General features: G+C 34.3%; 4 protein-coding genes across 4 annotated transcripts in view; all 4 read left to right on the plus strand.

The window, feature by feature from the left end:
* Window positions 1-9,695, plus strand: part of LOAG_17318 (FAT domain-containing protein) — a 27,402-nt gene extending 17,707 nt beyond the window's left edge. The window contains exons 44-62 of the mRNA XM_020449976.1: window positions 409-517; window positions 1,819-1,943; window positions 2,163-2,393; window positions 2,614-2,733; window positions 2,916-3,036; window positions 3,165-3,259; window positions 3,653-3,804; window positions 4,322-4,523; window positions 4,797-4,917; window positions 5,133-5,269; window positions 5,568-5,661; window positions 5,890-5,997; window positions 6,242-6,343; window positions 6,584-6,756; window positions 7,233-7,395; window positions 7,724-7,865; window positions 8,017-8,094; window positions 8,259-8,432; window positions 8,666-9,695. Of these exons, the coding sequence (XP_020306409.1) occupies window positions 409-517; window positions 1,819-1,943; window positions 2,163-2,393; window positions 2,614-2,733; window positions 2,916-3,036; window positions 3,165-3,259; window positions 3,653-3,804; window positions 4,322-4,523; window positions 4,797-4,917; window positions 5,133-5,269; window positions 5,568-5,661; window positions 5,890-5,997; window positions 6,242-6,343; window positions 6,584-6,756; window positions 7,233-7,395; window positions 7,724-7,865; window positions 8,017-8,094; window positions 8,259-8,432; window positions 8,666-8,775 (2,557 nt within the window). The 3' untranslated portion in view covers window positions 8,776-9,695. The remainder of the gene's footprint in view (window positions 1-408; window positions 518-1,818; window positions 1,944-2,162; window positions 2,394-2,613; window positions 2,734-2,915; window positions 3,037-3,164; window positions 3,260-3,652; window positions 3,805-4,321; window positions 4,524-4,796; window positions 4,918-5,132; window positions 5,270-5,567; window positions 5,662-5,889; window positions 5,998-6,241; window positions 6,344-6,583; window positions 6,757-7,232; window positions 7,396-7,723; window positions 7,866-8,016; window positions 8,095-8,258; window positions 8,433-8,665) is intronic.
* Window positions 9,696-12,063: 2,368 nt separating this feature from the next.
* On the plus strand, window positions 12,064-12,769 carry LOAG_04606 (hypothetical protein; the record flags this gene model as incomplete). The annotated part of the gene is made up of 3 exons (XM_020446638.1): window positions 12,064-12,129; window positions 12,311-12,412; window positions 12,659-12,769. 3 exons carry the CDS (start codon window positions 12,064-12,066, stop codon window positions 12,767-12,769), a joined length of 279 nt encoding a protein of 92 aa, XP_020303048.1.
* Window positions 12,770-12,809: 40 nt separating this feature from the next.
* LOAG_04607 (CDK-activating kinase assembly factor MAT1) lies at window positions 12,810-14,410 on the plus strand (the record flags this gene model as incomplete). Its single annotated transcript, XM_003140144.1, has 6 exons — window positions 12,810-12,898; window positions 13,006-13,150; window positions 13,296-13,472; window positions 13,628-13,714; window positions 13,790-13,958; window positions 14,160-14,410. The coding sequence occupies 6 exons, from the start codon at window positions 12,810-12,812 to the stop codon at window positions 14,408-14,410; spliced, it is 918 nt and encodes a 305-aa protein (XP_003140192.1).
* Window positions 14,411-15,817: 1,407 nt separating this feature from the next.
* Window positions 15,818-23,155, plus strand: LOAG_04608 (transportin-SR; the record flags this gene model as incomplete). Its single annotated transcript, XM_020446639.1, has 22 exons — window positions 15,818-15,904; window positions 16,093-16,213; window positions 16,291-16,454; window positions 16,806-16,928; window positions 17,176-17,329; window positions 17,486-17,629; window positions 17,855-18,030; window positions 18,182-18,320; window positions 18,409-18,509; window positions 18,726-18,879; window positions 19,174-19,268; window positions 19,604-19,743; window positions 19,867-20,070; window positions 20,472-20,563; window positions 20,691-20,874; window positions 20,974-21,173; window positions 21,362-21,478; window positions 21,682-21,776; window positions 21,881-22,040; window positions 22,516-22,680; window positions 22,843-22,946; window positions 23,095-23,155. Exons 2-22 carry the CDS (start codon window positions 16,109-16,111, stop codon window positions 23,153-23,155), a joined length of 2,877 nt encoding a protein of 958 aa, XP_020303049.1. The 5' UTR covers window positions 15,818-15,904; window positions 16,093-16,108.
* Between the last annotated feature and the right edge of the window lie 392 nt (window positions 23,156-23,547).

The following is a 23,547-nucleotide window of genomic DNA, read 5'->3' on the forward strand; positions in this document are numbered from 1 at the left end:
AATACTGTGGAAATCCAGATTTTTTGTTTTTATCTACGTTGCAGCTGTATCAAAAGTAATTTGCAAAAATGATACATGATCATTAGCGTAAGTGGGCGAGATTGTCATAACGAAGAGTTGAAGGGAGAGGATGTTAGGCTATGACACTTCGCGACCATACAGAAGTATAAAATTTTCCTGCATTTGAATGTACCAACAAAAACCCGTTGGGTATTTGTTCAGGTCAGACTATTTGATATGATTGTGGTTGTCTTCTCAGCATCTCAACATACGTCGAATACATCATTTAGAAAGTCCACATTTTGTTGGAGACTAAGTTAAATATGTGCTAAAATGAACAGCACGACGAAACTGAACTTTTATTCCTATTAAGACTTTTATTCCTATTAAGAAACATAAAGATTCTAGGAGTCGATCCTATGCCTTATCAGATCCGTTATCATTTTGGGCTGACATTCATCAGTGGCGCATTCATCATTACAATACTGCCATTAGACTTCTTCAACAGATGGAAGGGGTTTGTTCATTATACTTTATATTTTACAAACTCATATTTTTTCATAATTTTGGACGCCAAGAAAAGATGAATTTTAAATAATAAGTTTTTAATATATAAGAAATACATTACTTATATGTAGAAGATAGGAACAAATGATATGAATAAACAGACTAAAAAAATGGGTGAAGTCACATAGATAAAGTGGAATAAGAGGAAACAGGATGTCGACGGTAGTAATATCAAAATGGTAATAATGAAAGGAGGAGTTTACGAGGGGAATATTCCCTTGATATAAATTCTAGTTTAGATTTAGGGATTGAAATGACAGTCCTGCAACATCTAGTAAGTTTCTGGAATAATCCATATTGACACCAACATTCTCCTGTTTTACTATTGTATTTTTTTTCCTTCAACTAAATATTATCTTGCTAGTGATTAGGTATTGTATTTGACAACTTCGAACCTGAATCATATAGTAAGTCACAAAGGCGATGTTTTACTGATAGGAATGCTAATACTCCTAAGTACTAGTTCGAATCTGGATCTGAGCACTGTGGCTCGAAAACTCGGTCTGGAATGTCTTACGAACTCTGCAGGAGCATTACAGCACGTGATGTTGCTGGCATTATTTGTCTTTTTCCTTCATCCGTTTTCCTTATTCTGTTAGTAATTAGCTTATTCTTTTCACTCGTTAATTAGGAAAATAGTAACTTAAAAACCTCCATTCCAAAACAGCAGTTTTTCCAACCAAAAAAAAAATCGTTCTATTCATTTTCTCCCCTCTCCCTTTCCTTTCAGCCTTATTTTGTCTCTTGTCTTGCTTTCTTGCTTTTGTTTGCTAAAGGAAAAAGTTACGCTTGTAAGTCTTAATCAAGGCACGAACAATGATTTCCAAAAGTCTGGTCCGAAATATTTAATGAATCAAATGGTTGTTAACCATAGTCTGGTCCGAAATATTTAATGAATCAAATGGTTGTTAACCATATTTTAATTTGAAAGTAGTTTCATATAATAAAACCAACAAATGATATAATAAAATGTGATTTAAAAGAAACATATTTTGGCTTTGATCGTCTGCACTTCCCTTTTTGCAGTTAATAAATCCTGCCATAGTAGTAGCGATAGTTCAGAAGAAAGGAAATAAATCAGCGAGGCTAAGATATAGAGAAAAATCGAGAGTAGAATGAATGGGAAGATTTAGGAGTTGAATGAGAGAAAAGGATAAATGCGGTACGAGCATGAAATAGATTTTCTCCGCGCCATATATGGCTTTTTAGTGAAATAGTTTTAAAACTTCAGACCTGAAAAATTTATTCTAGAATCAATCGAGTCAGTTCCAACAGGGTTTACTTCCTTTCTATTCGGCGGCAAATTCGCAGCTAATGATAGCGCGCGCTGCTCGAAAAGCAGGACTCATAAATACTGCTATTGATAAACTAAGCAGGTATGCAGTTTTTGAAATTTTGGCTCTGCTTTAATATTTGTATTAGGTATTATTAGCTCACTAAATTCTAGTTTTTTTGTTTGCTTCATAGAATTCAAATGCTATTCGTACAATAACTTGCTGCTTTCTTTTTTTTGCATCCATAAACAATGAGCTTATGAAATTTAAATTCCAATGAAATTGATTTTTTAAATTATAATTAAAAATACAAAAATTGAGGATGCATACTTTACCGGCTTTACCAGCGATGGACGCTTATTTTTCGGTGCGAGAGCTTTTGAAGTGTTTGGTGCAACGAGCATCCACGCCTGATTTGACGGAAGAGAAACAACACAGTGCATTAATGGAAGCGTTCTCAGTTGTCCAAAGAACAACCATTAATACTTTCACCAAGGAAAATATTGCCAAACTTTACGCCTTGCGTGGAAAAATCTTAACGAAACTCGAGAAGTAAGTTCGAAAACGTTATCTAGACCAACCTTTGATCTTCCACATTGTCATACTGGTATAATTCTTAATAAGCAAATAATGGGTCTAACAAATTCCTGCTTATCGATCTTTTATTATAGAGTCGAATTATACTGATGGAAATTTTTCTGGGATTTCTCGTGTTTTTGCTTGTTATTTACATTGGTTTCCAAACAAAGCTTGTTCATTTCTCAAATTTTAGATATGAGGACGCAAGTCATTCGTTTAAAACTGCAGCTTTACTGCATGAAAATGTTGCTGGTGGGAACTCGGTATGGTTGCACTGGGCTGACTTTCTTGAAAGTCGGTTGGATGCTGAAAAGTGTGTCATTTTTGAATTCTTTGGCCCTTTTTGTTCTGAAATACACTTGAAGTAGAAGTTCATGAAAGTCATTACTAGCAAAAAAGTTGTAAAGTTGGACTAACAGACAAATCTTTGATCCTTATAAACAAGTCCTTGTAAAATCCTTGTTATTTTATATTATTCGCAAAAGATCTGTTTAGCACAGAGAAAGCCGCATTGAATGCAGGAATGGAGGCATTAGTTGGGATAATGGAAGGTGCTAGAATGGAGAATGAATTGAGAGCACGAAAATATGTTGCACGATTACTGTGGCTTATGAAAGTCAGTTTTGATTGGTTTCTTCCACTGAAATTTTATTAGAAATAATTGCTCCTTCGTAATTATCAATTATCTGCTAGTTGAAATTTGTATATTAGTGAATATAATTCTTTGCAGTTATCTTTATTTAGAAATTGTCAGCTTATGGGAGTATAGCTGAAAAGAAAGTTGACGTGAATTTGGAAAAGCACGGCACTGGTATACCAGCAAACAATTGGTTGCCTTGGTAGTTCATTTCAAAAATTTTTGCTGTCGTTTTTTATTTTAGCTTTTATGAGGTTTATATCTCAGCACTTTTTTTTCAGCTTCTGAATTAGTCTTACAGTTTTAACCAAGTTTTTTTCTGACCCATTCATCGAATTTGCCAGTTTTGCGGTTTGTGGATATTATAACTTGTTGGACAGTAACTTATCGAACAAGTCTACGTTGTCAACCATCTTGTCATATTTGGGGCTGTACAGTCCAAATTTGGCAGTGTTTTTTCTGCCTACTTGAAGCTTACAGAAAATATGTTACTCATTGTGCCCAAGTTTCATTACTATTGCACTACAATGAGGTGTCGAGAAAGTAATAGTTGCTGCCGAATATTTTCAAAAATCTATCCGCAGATGAATTTAAGGTTACCGCAATTGGTTGCTGAATTACAACTACGTCCATCCGTAGCCATTGCACGTATTATCTCACATGTTGGCGAATCAAGCGAACAACAAGTTTTCTATGCTATTGCTGCCTCACAGCCGCTTGATTTTATTGTCCAAAATGTATCTACAGGTTGTATTTACTGATTTCTGCAAGTATATGATCGTATACCGGACTTGGTATTTGTTTACCAATTTATAGGATTAGCACTACAGAATTTTAGTGCTTATTATGAACAGGATGTCTGCTGATCTCTCTTGAGGTAGCATGATTAGGAGGGATGAAATATGCATGTCGGGAAGGTTGCAGTAAAACATCTATCTATAGATTTAATTCGCTATTTTTATTAGTGATTTGGTATTTTCTTCGTGACAAATAATATTGTTTGGGATAGAGTACGCCGTGATATGTTAGTTCCAAAATATTGAAATTTTTATACCTACCGATTGGTAGCTTATCAAGCGGTAAGAGATTCTAAGAAAGTGATTATCTTATAGTTCATCCAAGGTATCTATTTTACTTCTAATTTTTTAATATGTTTGATGCGTTGAAGGTTTATGTTTTGTTTAGATGTTTTTGCTTTGGTTTCGAATTCTGAGGCATAGGAAAATATGTTTTATTTCCTTGTCTTTCATACGCAAATTTTCAGTTTGTGATCCTTTGAAGAGTGATCAAGGTATCTCTGTCACTTCACAGGAATTGTTTCGTGATATAATTAGAAAGTTATATCAAAGCCGACCTGTCGAAATATCATCTCTTTGTCGTTTGTTGGTCGAACTAAGTGGTATGAAAGAGCATTGGTTGGAGCACACACTGCATAAAGTGAACCGGTTGAAGGACCGATTGTTCGGGTAGGTATTGGAATATTTGTAGTTTTTCAGCAAGTAGGATAAAAAGGCTCATACTTAGAGGAATTTTATTTGAAGTTAAGATATATTAATTAGTTTGAAATTTGTTACATGCTTGGTCAACAAGTTAGGCTTGATAAACATTTGTGTTTTTTTTATTGTGTTTGGAGCTAACTTTGAATTCGATCTGCTGTTTAAATATATAAAAATAGAGAATGAAATTAAATAACTATAACGACAATCGTAATTTTATTAAAAAGATATGCTGAACTGCAGATTTGCTTATAAGAATCTTGTTTCCTTAACAACTCTTTTGATCCCCGATGATTTTCTTACCGAAATCATAAACTGGCGATGTTCGTTGAATGATTTTACTGGATTTGACGAAATCAATGAGGTATTTCTTCTCTTTTTCTTTTCGAAATAAATATCGGATAATTGATTATTTTCTCAGTAGTCGAGTCCACTCTCGGGAAATAGAGAAGAACGGCTCAGACTGTATATCTTTTGTGAAGATGAACTGATAAGAATTAAAGTGCACATTTATCATCCTCATGTAATTCACTTATCAGAAATTCTCCTTGCTAAGAATCCTGTTTCTTTTTCTTTCAGGATATAAAAAAGTGTGCCCAAGACATTGAATCTGATTTCAATATTCAAAAAGGAAGGAACGACAAGTTGACAGATTTATTGAATATTGTTGTGAAATGGTCATCATTGCTGGCTGCAAAATTTGATGAATTGCCGAGGTTACTTTCTCTTTAACCGTAAAATTCCCCTTATTATCTTCGGTAATAAAATAGCTAAAACGAAAATAATCGAAAAACGAAAACACCCTGGTCAACCAGGTGTTATAAAACATTTTTCAAGGAAGTGTGGAAAAAGCCGTAACATGGTGTAATCCAAAAAAATGATGTTAGCTTGGTATTTGAGCAGTGTATCTTTAAGATCAATTATTTCGCATTGTGACTAGCATGAATAAAGATATGGATGAGAGGCGGATTTTCTGAGGAATATATGATCTCTTCTATAATTTTAATTTTTTAGTAAAAAGTTGGTACGAAATGTCAGTCAGGTTCTGGCATGTTATTCATCTAAAGTTGCAAATGTTGAAATTTTCAATGGACACTATGCAGCAAAGGTCATCTGTCTCGAAAGCATTTTCTCAACCTTCTGTTCTTTGTTTTGTTTTATTTTTTACTTTTTTTTCTACTAGACTTTGTTTTTTGAGAGATAATAGAGTGAATGTACAATCAGTGAGAAATCAAATCATTTGTTTGTGTTTATTGTTATGTTTTGCATTCCTTTGAAGATTTATAAACTGTTTGACTATTATTTTCCCATGATTCTTAATTTTTTTCGTTTTTAGAGCAAAGAGTTTTCGTCAATTATTTATCGGTTCTTGCCCTATTACTTTGTAATACGAAGGGCTGACGTTATTACACGTCGCATTTCTGTCCGTGCTCTTAGTGGGAGAGTATGTTTTTCATTTTACCTGAATTTAAAATTAATATTTTTAATGACTGTTCCCGAGAGATTGAGAATTAAAATCTTGCTAGTAAGAGTTTGATTTTAGTCGAACGTTGACAAAAAGGTGGAACTGCAGTTCGTGTTTCCATCTGTTATCTTTTCTTTTCCAACTGAAATAACCTGATAACTACCATTCGTTCATTTTCCTCAACATTTGAAGAAATAAATGAACCACTGTAATGCTTTTCCAGGTATACTGTTATTATTTAACTAAACACTACGATGCAAGCCGGGATGCTTCTGGAATACACCAGCTTTTTGCTTTGATCAATCATTTTCTCACGAAGGAGAAGGTCAAATACCTCAAATCTTAATTTGATCGTTGTTTGATGTCGTGTTTCGTTGCGTGCAACTCCATTATTTTACCCACAGCTTTATTTTGTTTATCCCGTTCAGATTTCTTCTGTTCTTTGCAAGATCATCTTTAGCTTTGTAAACTGATCAAAAAAATTTCCCGTACTAGTCAATCGTTTTATTTAATTATTTGCTCTAATGAATAAAGCACACATCAGTCACTAACGTAATTTTTCCAGGAAACATGCCGACGATTCCTACAATTGGCAGTTCCTCATTTCGCATACATCGGTGGTGTGTCATTGTTGGAATGCACTAATAAAATGAATTCTCTTTACACATTTGAAGAAATTTTAAATGCTATTTTAAAAAACAAGGCTGATATATCTTTTTCAGCGAAACTAATCGAGAGGTAAGCCCTTTTCCTACGATTAAAAATGTTATAATAACTAAAGCTCACGAAGTCCTTCAGGAAATTATCTAATGTGCAAAAAGAATTCTAAGTTGTTGTGTGGATACATTATAAAAATAATTCGTACTTAAAATTTAAATTAAATTGAAAGATTCACTGCAAATATGATGTTGATAAGATATCCGTGTTGAGATTTGCTATGGTGGTGGCTGTTTTTATCCCTCAGGCACATATATATTCTATCTGTTGTTTGTTTTTATCAAAATGAATAATTAAATCTTAACTTCTGTCATTACCGCCCTGGAGAAAACTTTTGATTCCCCTGATATAATTCAGAACTCTCTAAAATAATGCGGTGGTTTTATTTACTGTTTAAATTGATAAATTTTCTGTGAAAGCGATAGTGATAAATGATTCTTTTCAAAGTATAAGATGGTGTATTGATTAAGCATGTTGAATAAGTATCAGATTTACAGATTTTATGACCTTATCTCAAAATCCGCCATTATTTCGGATCAGCTATTGCTTGATGAGTTTCATTATATAACTTCGGAAAATATATTGCCGATCGATTCACTCTCGAAATGGATCATCCCTCGTTATGAGGATCCTACACACTACTACACCCTTCGAAAGCAGGTTTGGTTTAATGCTAAGATATATCTGATGCGTTACGCTGATATTTGGTTGTATTATAGAAGTAGTTGGGTCGAGTATACAAAGCATACAAAACATTAATGCCTTTTCATCACTGATTTCTTTTATATCCTGAACATTTTTATCACAGTTATTTAAGAGAACAAACAAATAGAGATAATAAAATTCCTTGATTAGTCTGAAATCTATATCTTCACTTCCTGGTCCTTAAAGCGCTAAATGTGATAATTATCCAAACGCTGTTTAAGAACAACTTTTAATATTCACGTTAACACTATTTCCATTGATTCATTCAAAAATTCGTGGATAGGTCGCATTAAATATGTCTGTGCTTTCCATTTGTGAGTATATTCTTCATCTTAATCCGGCAACAATGAATGGCCTATGTTTGAATACGAGGACGGGGCAAACAATGAATGTCGATTACCTATTTGGGTTAAAGCCTCAAACTTGTATGTTTGTTTTTAAAACAGTGATTCTATTTATACATTTGCATGGGTTGTACTGTGATTGATGAATGGGTTTACCTGGAGAACATTGCCGTGGTGTATATATGCTATATATATATTTGTAGATTTGTTTATACTATATATCAAATTTCAGTGGAACTTGAAGTTGATCGAGTAGTACCGTACCGAATGTCACCAAATTTGCATAAGTTTTTGGGTCTCTCTGTTGAAGGTTCATATTAATGGTTGTAAAGTAAAAGAATTAGTCATTAGACTAGTCAGCTGGCGACTGGATTAATTACAAATGGTTTTACTAGTCAGCTTCATATTTTACCGGCGACTGATCACTTGAACTTAAAAAGTTAACTGCTTCATATTATCATTTGCAAAGTTCAGGTCACTACAATTGCTCAATAGTCGCAACAATTCGTTGCTTACACGCACGGAAAATTGTCACCTACGCTCAACTTTTTCTGTGGGATGCATATTCGCGACAGAGGAAGTTATCTGTGGCAGAAATTTTCAAGCTGGCACGAACTGCTGGCAAATTATTGGAAAACCGGTTAAATGGCTAGTTTTCTGTTCATTTCATTGAAATCCTTATTTTGTAATCTTTTCTTACTAACTGTTTTATTTGTGCAGCTTTTGTGTGAGTAATATCCCCTTTCCTTTCTTCTTCAGAAATGAATTCTCGAATAAATGAAGTCCCGAAATTTTTTAAAGGCGAGAAGTTTTGTATCATATAGCAAAACTTTTTTTTAGCTTGTATCTTTTAATAATGTAAAATGAAAAAAGTCTTTTAGATCTATATAAAGCGGAAAACTTGGCTGAATATGTCGGTCAATTAACTCAAATGGCACGCCAAGACGAAAATTTAGCACGTTTGGATCCACGCTTGCATCCCTGGTTCTGAATTTTAGCATTATTTCTGCGTCTTTGACATACTTCGACCTTCGTCTCGTAGTATTTTTAGGGATTTTATTTTTGTTCCACTTCTTAGAATTCTCCAGTGCTACAGGAAACAATTTTTCGAAATATTGATAATTACTCTTATTTTTCTTCGGTTTAAAAAGTTACGTGTGGATGAGAACTTGGCATTTTTCAACCATCTCCTGCATACTTGATATACTTTTAAATTTTAACGTAATTAGTATATCATCGGAAACTTCCCTTCCGTTTTTCTTACATAAATGATGAATTGGATTTGGTATAGAATCTGCCGTTTAGTTCTGCAGACGAACCGATATATTGCTTTAATTTTGTTAGGAAGGAAATTCCTGAATCGTGGATTTTGCAGTAGAGGTAAATGAAAGCACTTGATGCGTCATATTTTATGTCATTCAACATCTGCCATTCTTCTTATGCCATTTTACTGTTTCTTGTATTTGCCCCGTTCGTTACTTGTAATTGCTCAAGAAATCTGCATAATTATCACAAATCGTCAAGTCTTTCTTTGATCTCACTTATATATAGATCATTCATTTGCATATGACATCGGCATTCTTATACATAATTGTTGAATTTGTGTTCTCTAATTTATTCAAGATTATCCAGGTGATTTGGACTTATCAATAATATTTTACATTAATTATATTAATGTATTTTTCTCGTTTGAGAAGATGCTCTGGCGTTAGCAGCCAGAGATATGAGAGACATTGAATTTATCGGTCCTTGATATTTTTTTTTTCTTAAATACTTTTGTTTCCTGACATATCCCAAAATTTTTGATATTTTATTAGAGGGGGAAACCTGTATTAATCATTTTTGTCTTTTCACTAGAAAATCCTTATTTGCTGATTCTCGTTTGCCTTTGTTCGAAATAAAGTGTTCCACATCTTTTACTTGCATAGTAAAAGAGAGTTGATTATGACAAGATTAATAGCGTCTTGTTTATGTGAATAGATCGAATAAAAAACACGTGATTTCAAAGTTTGGATCAGAAAAGTTTGAAATCTGTACACTGCTCGCTAGTATGAAAAGCATAAAAAAGTAAATATATGTCGCTGGAAAGGAAGATCAAGAATAAATCTTCGGGACATTCACGTATCATTCATCTCTTTTCCCTAATATCAGTATGTGGAGGGATTACTGCCATTGTTGTTTGTGACCTAATACTGACCAAATGCAGATTTGGAACTAAAGTGATATATTTGCGGGGACGGGATTGTAGTGCTTGTCGAACTTTGCCTTAGCTAAAAGGCCAAGCACTGAATAGCAATCTGCATCTTCAAAAAATTTGATTCTAAAATTTCTGAGCTGAAAGCGTAGTTCTCTTCGAATTGTAAAGACGGCTGACTGGTAAAGAGGGAAGCCCTTTTACCGTGACTTTGTTTTTCCTTCAACATTTCGCTCTGCAGTTGATCTGAAGTCAACATTTAATAAAATCACCTTTACTTAAAAATTTACTCCATTAAACAAACTCCTTTTAGTTGAATCATGACATTTTGCTAGCTAACATTATTCAAATAGTATTTCAGTTATCATCAAGGAAAATTTCCTACACGCATGGAGAAATCTGTCCGCGTCCGTTCTTCGACCAAGTTTAGTGGGTCTCAAAATCGGCTTCGCATAGCTGAAATTTGTTGTTTCATGCTATCATTTTGGGGAGCTATCATTTTGACACACATTTCTCGCCTTGTGTGTTTTCCTAATTATTATTAATTGCTACTTGTTTTAAACTTAAATTCAACTAATTTTTTTCACATGGACCGTAAGGCTCAAAGAGAGCTCATCATGCCAACAACTTTTTACACCTGGAAGCTGCTAAAAAACACATACTATGGTAATGGTTGAAGTTCTGAGAAGAGCAGAGTCTTGACAGACTACCAGAAATTGACGAGTATAGTAAGACCAGTCATGGAAGTTGATCTCATAACAACAAGATGAGGTGCGGAAGGACTGAACGACTTTCTTTGATATTTAAAGCACATTGGAAGCAGGCACGTTTGATAAGTGCCAATCAAATATTAACCTGACAATCAGAGAATCACCATTTTGAAGTATTAGTCCAGTAAGGATAACTATTCTGCATAATAACGAATATTTCTTAACTGGAATATGAAATGTGACGGAATTCCATGTTATGTCAAAAAAAACATGTACAAAAAAAAACGTCAACAACCCATCAAGAAATGGTTCAATAAGGAGCAATGATCGTTTCAACGACTTGAGAGGGATGTAGATTCCAAGGCAATTCTAAATCTTACTTTGTATTAAGAAGTTGTGATTGCTGTTTGATATCTCATCAGAATGATCTATTACAGCTTTCTAAATCCCGATGAAATCAAAACATGGATATATGGAAGCAACATATGGAACAACGAAATGCACGTGAAAATCAAATGCCTTCAGCCAGCATTGGTTAACAGGAAGAATTTGATTCTGGCTTATGATGAAAGCCAACCATAACATTAAAAATGAATGAATTCGGCAACGATATTCAATTTATCTTTTGCCCAACCGGCACCATTTCATCAAACACTGCGAAAACTGTTTACACGGAAAATGTTTCGCAATCAGCAGAATGCGGGAAACGCTTTTCAAGAATCCGTCGAAATGAAATCACAGCAATAACAATTTAAACTTAATGGCCAATTTTTTGCCATAGGTTCGGTATTCTCAATTTCCCCTTTTTCAATTGACTTACTGGAAGAAAATATGAAGCAAATAAAGCATTGACTCAATTGCTTCTTATGCTACTTGGTTTGGAATATTTGCAAGGAAAGCTTTTCTTATTCCATTCAGTAATCCAGCCTAATCCCTACCCCAAAACATAACAAACAGCCGAGAAGTCTGCGACCTAATTAAACCGACATAATGCTGCAACAGATAAAGTGAGCAGCGACTGAATGTGATGGTTTGGAGAGTTGCTAAAATGGCAGGAAATAGGGAGTATGTTTGAGAAGACGGGCAGTATGTTGTGAACAAGGAATAATGTGTGAAGTGAGAAGAAGTAGGGAAACAAAAATAGTGTGCGAAATTAGGTTAGAGGTAGGAGTACTTGTGGAAATAAGCTGATTATGTAATGACGAAAAGAAATGAAGAAAGGAAGAGAACTTTTAGAACGAGGAGGGTGCGAAAGAGTGATAAAAATTTAGGACGGTGCATGAAGACGTTAAGAATTAGGAGGAAAAAGACGGAGGGGAAGGAGGCGTTTTAATCTTTGGGAGCTGGTTCGAGAGGTTGTGCGTGATCGAATCGGATGGGAAGTGTTCCGCAGGCCGATTGGATCTGTCTCTACAAACAACTGCTGCGGTCTGCCTCACGGGTACGCTCGATCTCACACGTTACCTCTGAGGGTGACGTCTTTCCTAGCTGGGATTTAGGTGTCCCACATCTTCTATGAGTCGGTGGTCAGAAGTAAATCGAAACCATATGTCTGGAGTACTTCTAAAAGTTAATTTTTTGCTTATCTCTTCGTAAATTATTGCATTGTTATTGTTTTCCAGTTTCCGCAATATAATTATCGAGAGTTTTTCAAACGAAGAATACGCGACCACTTTACGGCAGCAGTGAAAAACAACAACATCTCACAAACCGAATTTCACACGGTACCCGTGTTCTCCGTAATTTTAAACTTTATGGACCGCTCTTACAAATAATTTACCAAATTTCAGTTCGGGACATTCGTCCTGAGCATTTTAAAGCTTTATTCATTACTGTTTTTAAATCACCGTCAAGCACTGAAACTAGCGTATTCAGGACTTCATCAGTGAGACTTTACTTTCACCCAAGAATAGTCACGCCACCAGATGATGCTGGTAGAAACTTAGGCTTTGAAATGTGTCCTTTTCTAGAAGTGTCAGGAACTACTGCAAGTAATTCGTCGTCAGTCCACTTTATATCAGAGTTATCCTGTTTCGAAACTTGTGGTGGAGGGGAAAGGCAGTGATAAAGAATCCGCATAAAATAAATGACTCAATAAAGGAATCATCGTGAACGTGTAAAATGCGCGAATGTCCGAAATGTAAAGCTAAGGAATATAGTAATCGAAAGATGCTGATGATGATTAATGAATGTGGTCATCCGTTGTGCAGGTAAATGATCAATTTTAATGATCTGATCAATTAATTGGGAAATATTTTGAAGTATAATTACATGTATGGAGCTCAGTGCGGTAGTTCTTCACATTTGGCAGTTTTAGGAACTGTGTGGAAAATTTGTTTGCACGCAATAGTGGTCCTTGTCCACAATGTGGAAAAATTTTATGGAGAAAAGGATTTTGGGAACAAATCTTTGATGACCCTATGGTGGAAAAGGAAAATTATATTCGTAAAAAACTTAGAAAGGTAATCTTTCCTTTCTAGTTTCATGTTAAGTGCACCATATTTTGTTGGTTCGGTGGAGAAAGTGGGAATTCGTGCAGTCATATCATGCTTCAGATGTTATGAATTTTTTTTCAACTCCCCTGCTTGCTTTATTAACCAGCTCTAGATTTACAATTTGAAACGAATGGATTTTCCAACGCTACGCGATTTCAATAATTATTTGGAACGAGTTGAAACGATTGTCATGAATTTGACCTATAATATTGATGTTGAAGAGACGGAAGCTGAAGTTAACCGTTTTAAAGTGGAGAACAGTGAACTCATCGAAAGAAATAAGCGTAAGGTACATTTACTTAACTGCATTATACTGGTAACTGGGAAAATAACTTAGCGGAATGATAGATAGCGCTATAGAAAAGATCTACCTAGTTATCATTTTATTAGTTAGTCCGCCATTTTTGAATTCAGGCTCGCAAAAAAGAAAAAAACCTTTTTTAGCTCGACGAAGATCAAATATGGATCCTTCAAATGTTGGAAGAAGAGCAAAAAAGGAGAAAGCATTTTGTAGAGGGTGTTGGAGATGAAGTGAGCACTTTTCTCCGATTAGTACTGGTATGTTCCAAAAATCACTGCAAATGGTTAGTTCTGTGAAAATTTCAGGAGTTGTCTGGGAAAGTAACTAGTTCAAACAAATCTAAAGCAATAATTGACGAACTGCGGGAATCCGATTTGCCTGCAGAAGTAATTTTGGATCGTCAGAGAAAGCGGCAGATTGAAGCAGAGCTTGCCGAAAAAGAAGAAGCTGCAAGGCGGAAAAAATCTAAAATGGGTAAGGAATGAAGTATCATTTTAATTAATTATTCGAAATTATGTATTATTTGTATAGAGAATTCTATATTCTCTGACAATTTTGCAGCTATAAATCAAATCCATTTTGGAAATATTTGATAGAAGTTGAATTCAATCAAATTAATAGGTTATTTTTATTTTCTTTTGTATTTCTTAACCGTATAAACCATTCCAATTGCAGAAGCGCAACAGAAACGTCTCGATACGGCATCTTTTGCACTGGTTCGTATCAGCGGTGCACCATTTGTATACCGTGCGGCAGTGCTTCCCATCAATGGACCATCGCTTCCAAAACCTGAGGATTTGTCTCGGATGGGATATTTACAGCATGTATTACAAATCAGTGGGAGTAGGTATGCGGGTGGATTTACAGCAGAGACATGCTGCATGCGTGCTTTATTTGATTCCAGGATTGACTTATTTTTATTTTGAAGTTTCTGCTTATGTGAACTGTCAGTAGCACGTGGTGAACGAAAAATTTTGATCATAATTTTTTCATATGTTATAGACTAGAGTGCATAACTGTGAAGCGTTCTTTACTTGTTTTTCTTATGGTTCCGATTCATATGAACTGCTGAATGAAGGAATAGAAAGGTCTTCAGTTATTAAATTAGAGAACTCATTACTTAGCACTTAGTTGGAACTTAGCAGTCTTGTTTGGGATAGTTGGTGTTTTTGCTGATAGGTTGCCTCTTCTGATGTTAAAATTAAGGAATCTCGAAAGCACAGGTCATTATTATCATTGCTATTTTAATTACTATCATTATGTTTATCTTAATTAACTCGATATGTCTATCTCTTCGGTCTCAATGAACTCATGCATATTATATTTCTATTTTCTGCTTTGAAGTTGAATAATCCTTCTGTCGTGTCTTTGCCTCAATGCGAACAATTTTCTTCCACTATACTTCTGAAATACTTTTTTCCACCCATTGCAAGTTTTTCTTATATCAGTTTCGCTTTGACCGATTTTCCTAGACTGCGATACTTTCAGAAAAATTTACCTGTGAAATTTTGAGCTTGAAATTAGTTAATTTATGCCTTTCATCATGTTAAGTATTCCGACACCCATGCAGAACTGATAAGACCTCAGTTATGATGATTTCTAGATTTTCAGATGTTTAATGTACTGTTTTTTCTGTTGTACGCTTTTCATTTCCTTCATAAATAAAGTATCAAACTTCAGTGTGTTTAATTGCTCTTTTGACTGGTCAATTTTCTTCCTCACATTGTTATTGGCAGTAACATGGCGCTTTATTAGTTAGCATTTATTTTGATTTTTTTATATGTCCTCGGCGGGAAATGTTTGAGAGAATATTTCAAATCTCCTTAGGACCTAATCTTCGGAAATGCAAAATCGTGAATAGTGATTCGTATCATTAGGATGCTGGTTAGTTGCTCAATGCAGTGGCATGGCATCATGACCGGAACGAACGATAATCATTCCTTATATCAGATATACATAGTCGAAAATTGAAGGGGTTTTTTTTTCTCATTCTTCATTTGTATGTTTCTATATTACGAAATTCAACAATGAATTTCGTAATTTGTCATCAGGACTTTTGGTTTACCTGAAAGTTTTCGAAAATTTGCTTTCGTCTTTCTGTGCTGCCTCGTCGTATAAAAACAGGTCGCAGTAGGATCAGATTCAGGGGAAGAGAAATTTTTCTTAGATGAGCTGATCATGTTTAGAATGCGTTACTACGAAAAATCCTTAACGGTTATCCTTTCAAAAAGTGTCATTCAAATTAAAATACAGCTGCACTGATATTATTTTAAAAGGAAAAGGATATATTGTCATCGTTATTGTAATGTTTCATGATCACTCAGTCGGTCAATCTTATCATTTTTCTACTAGTCCAGTTACTGATATAAGAAGCTCGAGTAAACAGTTTGCAACGGCTCACCTGATTTTCCTCAGTTTAGGTTTGTCTGCGCTTCCGTATTGCTTTCTTTCGAAGTTAATATGTTATACAAGAAATAAGGATAATAAGGATGAAGTCTTATCGCTCCATTCTGTTAAAAAACTTTTTCTCGAAGAAAATTATCACTGCGGATCTGCTCTGAGATCGGATTCAGTATGGATTCTTAAATCAGAAATAGTTAATTCTTAGTTGAAGTCGTTGAAGAATGGATAATATCGAGACGGTGTATCATGCAATTGCGGTACTAAATGGGTCTGACAGTACTGCGTGCAGCAAAGCTAGCATCTGGCTTGGAGAATTTCAAAAATCCGTAAGTTTTTATTCTTAAAAAAGAGCCCTCGTACATGAACGTTTACGAAATATAGGATAAATTTGGTATTGTTGCAGGTATATTCGTGGTCCATTTGTGATCGTATATTATCTGAACATCGAGATTCGACAACCAGTTACTTTGCTGCTCAAACGATGAGGCAAAAATTGTTGCACTCTATGAAGGAATTGCCATCTTCTTCATACTTATCATTGAGGGATTCGCTAATCAATCATTTGAGGTTCTTGTTTTTGTCGTCAGCATATTTGTTTATGTTACATTTAGGCTTATTTAATCAAGTTATATTTTAGCCTTATACAAGAGGCAGATTTGATTTGTTTGCTCTATATTTTTCAACTTTTTTTTTTTTTTTTTGTCTTTTACGGAATGTCGTTCTTTTCATTTGATCAGTCATTGCGTTGCAAAGTTGCAGTTGAAGACGTTGAGTCATGTCATTTTTTTCATTGTATTTTAAAGTTTTTATCCCATAATTTTTCATTTTGATAGTTTTTCAAAATCAAAACTCAATGCTGTTTTGCCCGTTCAGTAAAGGCACTCCATTTGCGATAATTGACGAACACATCTATTTCAGGAGCTATGAATCTTATCCACTTGAAAGGAATTCAGTAATCATAACACAGCTCTGCCTTGCGCTCTCCGATCTTTATTTACAAGTGCCGGAATGGACTAATTTTGTTGCGGAAATCCTTGAAAGGTATGTTTTGTTGTAAATGCCCAGAAAAACGACTGCATTTTCCGCTATGTAACCTTAGGTGTTTGTCTGAAAACAGCTTACTTCAGCATTGAGAAAATATTTTTCATTTATTTTTTATGGATATCGATAAGTTAAAAACGCAGTTCTCTAATTTATTCTTTCAATATTTAAGTCTTCTTTTGATTATGAATGTCACTGCTTTCATGTAAACAGACCTCATTTGTCCACTTTTCCATGCTGCTTGCAGGTTTGGGACACCTGACAAAACACCTGTTTTACTTACTTTTTTGAAAACTCTGCCAGAAGAGGTGCAAAGCACACATCTGAGGATTGGTGAGAATCGACGCCGTGCAGTTAACACCGAACTGGCTCAGAAGACACAGGCAGTCATTCATTTTCTAGTGAGTTCTTATTATGAACTTCTTTAAGCCTGGCCAAATGGGTGTTAATTCTTAAAAAAAGTGGATCGCATGGATTTTCTTTTTTGGTTGCACAGCTTATCAAAATGTGTTTATGCATACTAATGTGCAGTATTGCCCCATTAAATCTTCTTGCAGAGTCAAGTTTGTGTTTTTAATGGTAATGACGATGCAATCCTGAAAAGAGTTCTAAGCTGCTTCAGCTCCTGGTTGCTAAATCCGCTGATTCCAACTGACGATATTGCAACAAGTGACCTGCTCAAATATGTTTTCTCACTTCTGGTTTGAATTTCCTTGCTCTTTGCATGGTGTTGAAATTTCTTTGTCTATTTAAATTTTCAGTTGGGATTCAGAAAATTAGCTTTGATTTATTTTGTTTAAGGGGACGAAACAAACCAAAACCGGAACTAATATCTTCTGAGAAGAAAGAAGAAGAAAAAGAAAGTAGTAAATTGGTGGTTAATCGGCTTTTTGCAACACGTATATCTCTAAATTTTTTTTTTGCAGCAGAATCCAAATTCGCCTCATTCATTGCACGATTCGGCTTGTGAATGTATTGTATCAGCGTTATATCGTGCTGAAGATACCAATGTTAATCGTGCTCTAGCTGTAGCTTTGCAAACCGCTTGCTATGGGATGACGGACAGCTTTTCAATGGCAGTTGCTAACGATGATTTTGATAGGTTTATTTTTATAATCTCTTAGGATCTGAATTTTGGATCAGTATTGTTTTGCGACATTTAGTGATTATGTAAACTGATTTTTCTCATTGAAAAAAAAAAAATAACATGACTTCAGCGAAGCAGCAATAATATATTGAAATTGAATTTCCAGATTGCAAGGATATGCACGGGTGTTTTGTGAATTAAGTGAATCACTCCTAGAATGTATGATCCAAGAGCCAGGAGAAGGCCTTGGTGATTTCCGAAGCATCGAACTGCTCCTTCTCCTGGCTGGTTATCACGATTATAATGTTAGTTATGATTTCTTGTTTAACTTCATAATGTTTGGGATTAAGTTTTTGTATTTCGCAGTATAATTTCCATTAAAAAGCTGTTTAGCTTGTGGAAATGACATTCAATATCTGGTACCGCCTTTCTGAATATCTCTATGAAAGAAACGACGATGAGTTGAATGCTCAATTCAAACCGTACATTGAAAGGTTGGATAGTTTACGTTGTGCTTCTTGTTATATGAAAGAAATAGGTTGGTTTGTGTGAAATATGTGTTAGAGAATGATCTTATTACTCTTAGATCTAGAAAAATAATAAACACAGTCAGCGAATTGTTTCAGATTCAAATATTGTTGTTGCTCACATCCTTTTGTATTATTTCTTTGGTAAAGTGGAATATTTATATCTTCATATATTTGATTAAGGTATATTATGGCACTCTACAAACACTGTCGCTTTGACACCGATCAGGAAGATATTCCGGATGAGAATGATGATTTCGTTGAATTTCGCGGTCAAGTTTCCGACACACTCAAGGACGTTGTTTTTATCGTCGGAACTGATCGATGCATCCAAAGTGTATGTATTTTAATATACTAGCAAGAATTTTATGTTCAGATGTCAGTGCACATTGTAATTCTTTGTTCTATAAAATATGAGTTGAACAGTAATCTCGTAAGGATTGTGAGAATAGGGAAAAGGGCGAACATTTGAATCTGATTCAGATATTTCCACAAATATGTTGAGGAAAACCTGACACAATTACTGACTTAATTCATTAGTTTAGGAATAATCGAGGGATTTTTCCGAAAGAAACTGAAGATTAATGAATTGGTTTAATTTTGACTATGAATTCGCCGCAGTGTTTTGTAGATGTTCTCAATACTGCAGTCGGTTTCATCAGGTTCTTGGGATGAATCGGAAGCTGCTTTGTATATCATTTCAGTGATCGTACATAACGTTCTTCCGTAAGTTTTTTTTCGTCCCTTAGTTGGTATTTGATCTTATATAGTATATCTTGAATCACAGTAGAGCTAAGTTGAATAAAAAAAAAATTTCACTTCTGGTGAAACAAATTTTTATAAATAAGTGGTAACTTCGAATAGACTAGGGCAAACGACTTTGAAGCACTTATTCGTGACATACGCAGTAATGTGGAAATAATTGCAGTATCTGATTCATGATGTTATTCTTGTTGATTTTGTGCACATTATTGTGAAATGATATCATAAGATGTCCAATTATTTTTTTTTTTTGTTATCACTGCAATTTTTTCTCCAGCTATTGGTTTATTGGATTTTAGAACGGAAGAAACAGTGGTTCCTCTTTTGGTTCATGCTGTTCTGGTTATGCCGGTTACATCTCACCCGATACTGACTAATACCTCTATTAAATTGCTTGGGAATTTAATTGATTGGTTGCATGAAAATGGACAATATCAAGGTTTGTCGTTTACTTCAATGTAGTATTTCGAAGAGAGCTTCGCTTAACTTTACTGATTTTCAAAAATTTTTTCGTTGACGTAAGTATTTGCTGATTTTGAACTTTTAGGAAGATTTCATTTAGAACCGTGTGTTACTTGGTTGCTGGATAAAGTACAAAAGCCGTGCTTTGTTCGTGCTGCTTCCGAATCTCTTTATGGAATCTGTGAAAAATGCGAAAGCAGTTGTTTGGAGCATTTTGAATCTATATTTGCCATCATTCCATTCCTAGAAACTGGTGAAAACAGAGGACAGCAGCTGGAAAATTCCATCCTCTTACTTCTTCAAGGTTCACTTTCTTTTATTTATATTGATTAACTCTTGCTTCCATTTATATATTATTAGTCAGAGTTTCATGTAAAATATTTCTTTCTTTTTTTTTAGATCAACTCCTTATCCTTTATTTTGCCTCATGAAAAAAATTAAGAGTCCTCATAAATTTTTTTTAATTTCGGTGTATGCTTATTGCTGCTTTTCTGAATATTGATTTATCTAACATATTTACCTTTGTCTCTGAAACCAATAATCTGGATCATTTCTTACTCCACTTTTAAATCTGCTGATTTCGACAGGAAACGTTCGTAAAAACTATTATCAAGTCGTCATATATTTAGAATAATACCATGCGGAGATCATTATTAAAAATTGTTTGTAAATGACTAGCAGCAAAGTTTATTGCAATTTTTTTAGCCTGTTCTTCAATGCTGAATGGTTTACCAGGAGAAGAAACTGCAACTCGATTAAGACACTTGATTGGACCCCAAATGACACGTTTGGCCGCAGTAAATTTCATTCCCAAAATTTTATTATTTCTTGTGTAAACCATATCTTCTGAAAATTTTCTTTCGCTAAATTTTATTTAAACATCTTATTTGTCATTTTATTTCGCCGAATATTCTTTTCTTTAAGCTCCTTAAATCAAAGGCAGATATATTAGCTAGCGAATCACAAGACAGCAACGAAAACGCATCAGATTCATGGTATCTTTTGAGTCGTGATCCAGTTTTATGGGTCGATAGAATAGCAGCAATCTTTCGACATGTTCAGCCCTGGACGCACCAAGCATGCAATCCGAAAAATACCGTTCAAAATGGTATTTATTATCATATTTCTTCAAAATCATATAGATTATGAGCTTACTGGTAGTTATTTATATCTGTTAATTTATTTCATTTAATTTATTTCTGCTCAGGAAGCTCCGCAAATACAAACGATAATGTCCCGACATTATGGATTGCAACCGTGGAAGAAGTTTGGCCATTAGTTTTGGAAACTTGCAGAAAATATGAAAAGAATACTCGAGTCGTTGAGCATTGCTGTCGTGCGATACGATTTATGATACGCTTTCTTGAAGTCCATTCTATTACTTTTATTGAATCCCTTGTTGAACAGGTAAATTATTCAGATTTCTAAAAAAGCAGGTTCTTTATCAGCGGACATGTGCTGGAATATCTTTTTAATTATTTGTTGTCCAGTTGCATCAGCGATATGCATGTTTCTTTTAATTTAATTTTAAACATAGTTTGCGAAATTTAACTTAGTCGTCTTAAATCTTAAGCGTCTCAAAGTATAATTTTCAGATGGTTGATATATATAATCGTCACCCTCATTCATGCTTCCTGTATTTGGCCAGTATTTTAGTTGACGAATATGGTCATTTGGATAACTGTCGATCCGGATTAGTTCATATGCTTAACGTAAACTTTTCTTGCCGATTGATGGTTTGCTCAATTTTTATTGAAGGATTATATTATTTGCAGTGTTTAATCCTATAGCAATGGATGTTAATTCACAGAATGTCCAGATTTAAAAAAGTGGAATATGTAACGCACAGTTCAGAAGTGTTCCTTCAGGTTGGCAAATATGGATGCCACTTTTTCAGATTTTATTATATTTACAGATTTTATGTAACGATTCGTTCAAACTCCTGCAAGAACAAAATGGTTTTCGCAACCACCCAGATACAATTGATGATATGTTTAGATTGGCTATTAGGTGATCTTTTTGATATTCTTCTAGTCTCAACCATGAACTGGAAAATCTTCTGTTTGAAGAGTACAAAAGTTAGTAGCAATAAACTCGAAAGCCCTCTGTTTTAGGTTCGTGCAGCGTGCACCGTCAGTATTTTTCCAAGAACCAATGAGCTCGCAGTTGTTTGAATGTGGACTTGTCGGTCTGGATGTTGATCATGTTGATGCAAACAGATCAGTTACTAAGTTCTTTTCCGAATGTATTACATCGTTACTTATCGCAAGAAAGGTAGGAGAGGCTTTGGATTTCTTAAAACTCGAAAATTATGAAAAGTAGTGGTTCCCAACTTTTGTTGACCAAAGACCGTTTGATTTTTTTATCTGTAGCATGGACTAGCAGATTCGAAAATAATAAATTCTGTCAATTTGAAATACATTTTATTTAAAACTTCTAACATATTAGTAACTTTGGAATAGTGTTACAATATTAAAAAACAAGGAACTTAATTTTTAATAGTCCACGTAGTCCAAATTCTAATTCTCGCGAACCATCGATTAGGAATCACTAGTCAAAGGAACAATTTTGGAAAGGTCTTTCCTTTCACAGTTATGTGAAGAAGGAAATTTCATACTAATTAAATTTATTAATTTGGTTTAATTAATTGTTTGTAAAAAGATGAAAACATTCAATTACTTATAAACAAATTGAAAACAGTCTTAAATAAAATAGAATTTCGTGAATGCTAAATAATATCATATTGCAGTCCAATTATCGAGATGCAGGTGTAGAAGGAGCTGAACAGCTTTTTGTAAAATACGGTGAAAGACTGATTAGTGGATCTCTTCAAGCGGCTGTGTTCAACGTGTCGGGTACTTTAAAGCGCGATATGGCTGAAATTATCTATTTAATTGGTAAACTGTCAAAGGAGGTATCTGTTATTAAATAGTTCAAGAAGACATTTGAAAATATTATGATTTTTGTTGTTGTTGTGTGTCTGTTGAGCATGAGCATGGTGTTGAAAAGTCTCAATGCTAGGAATACATAGCTTTCTGAAATTGGACATAATTTTGAAGAATGAAAATTTTTTCAGCAATTATCTGTCTGGTTGAAAGCAACACTGGCGAAATTTCCTTACAATGAGGGTCTTTGTGCAACAGTAGAACAACTGGAATGGTTCCACAAAAATGTGCTGGAGTAAGTTGCGAAAATTCCATTCCATGAGTCTAATAACTTCCCACTTATCTAACTTCCGGTGATTATTTTCTTAGAAATTCCAGAAATACACACTTTCTATTTACTCCATCTGAAATCGATCGATAGTTTCAGATTTTTGATTTTTTAGATCAACCGACTTGCGACAAGTGCATTCTCAGATTCGTGATTTAATTCGACTCTATATGTGACAAACTAATTTGATTTACTGCTCTTATCACTTAATCTGGGTGTTTAAATCTGTAAACCACATCCATTTATTATTACTTTGTGAAGAAAAATGGAAGAAAATGACAGTTTAACGAAACCGCATGGAAGAAATGCTGCACGAAATTGAAATAAAGAATTACATCTGAAAAGAGTTGAAGTCCTCTCTAGTTTACAAATGTTTGGAAAGATTGCAATTACTTCATAAATTATTGCTTCTGTTTTTCTTTCTTTTTTTATATATCCGGGTCTGCGTACTGCTCCTAGGTCGCTTTACAAGTCATAGGTTCATGTTTATCCTTGTTATTCTTTTTATTACTTTATATATATATATACATATATATATATATATACATATATATATATATATATATAT

The sequence above is a fragment of the Loa loa genome, assembly GCF_000183805.2.
Source record: "Loa loa unplaced genomic scaffold supercont3.61, whole genome shotgun sequence".
NCBI lineage: Eukaryota > Metazoa > Nematoda > Chromadorea > Rhabditida > Onchocercidae > Loa > Loa loa.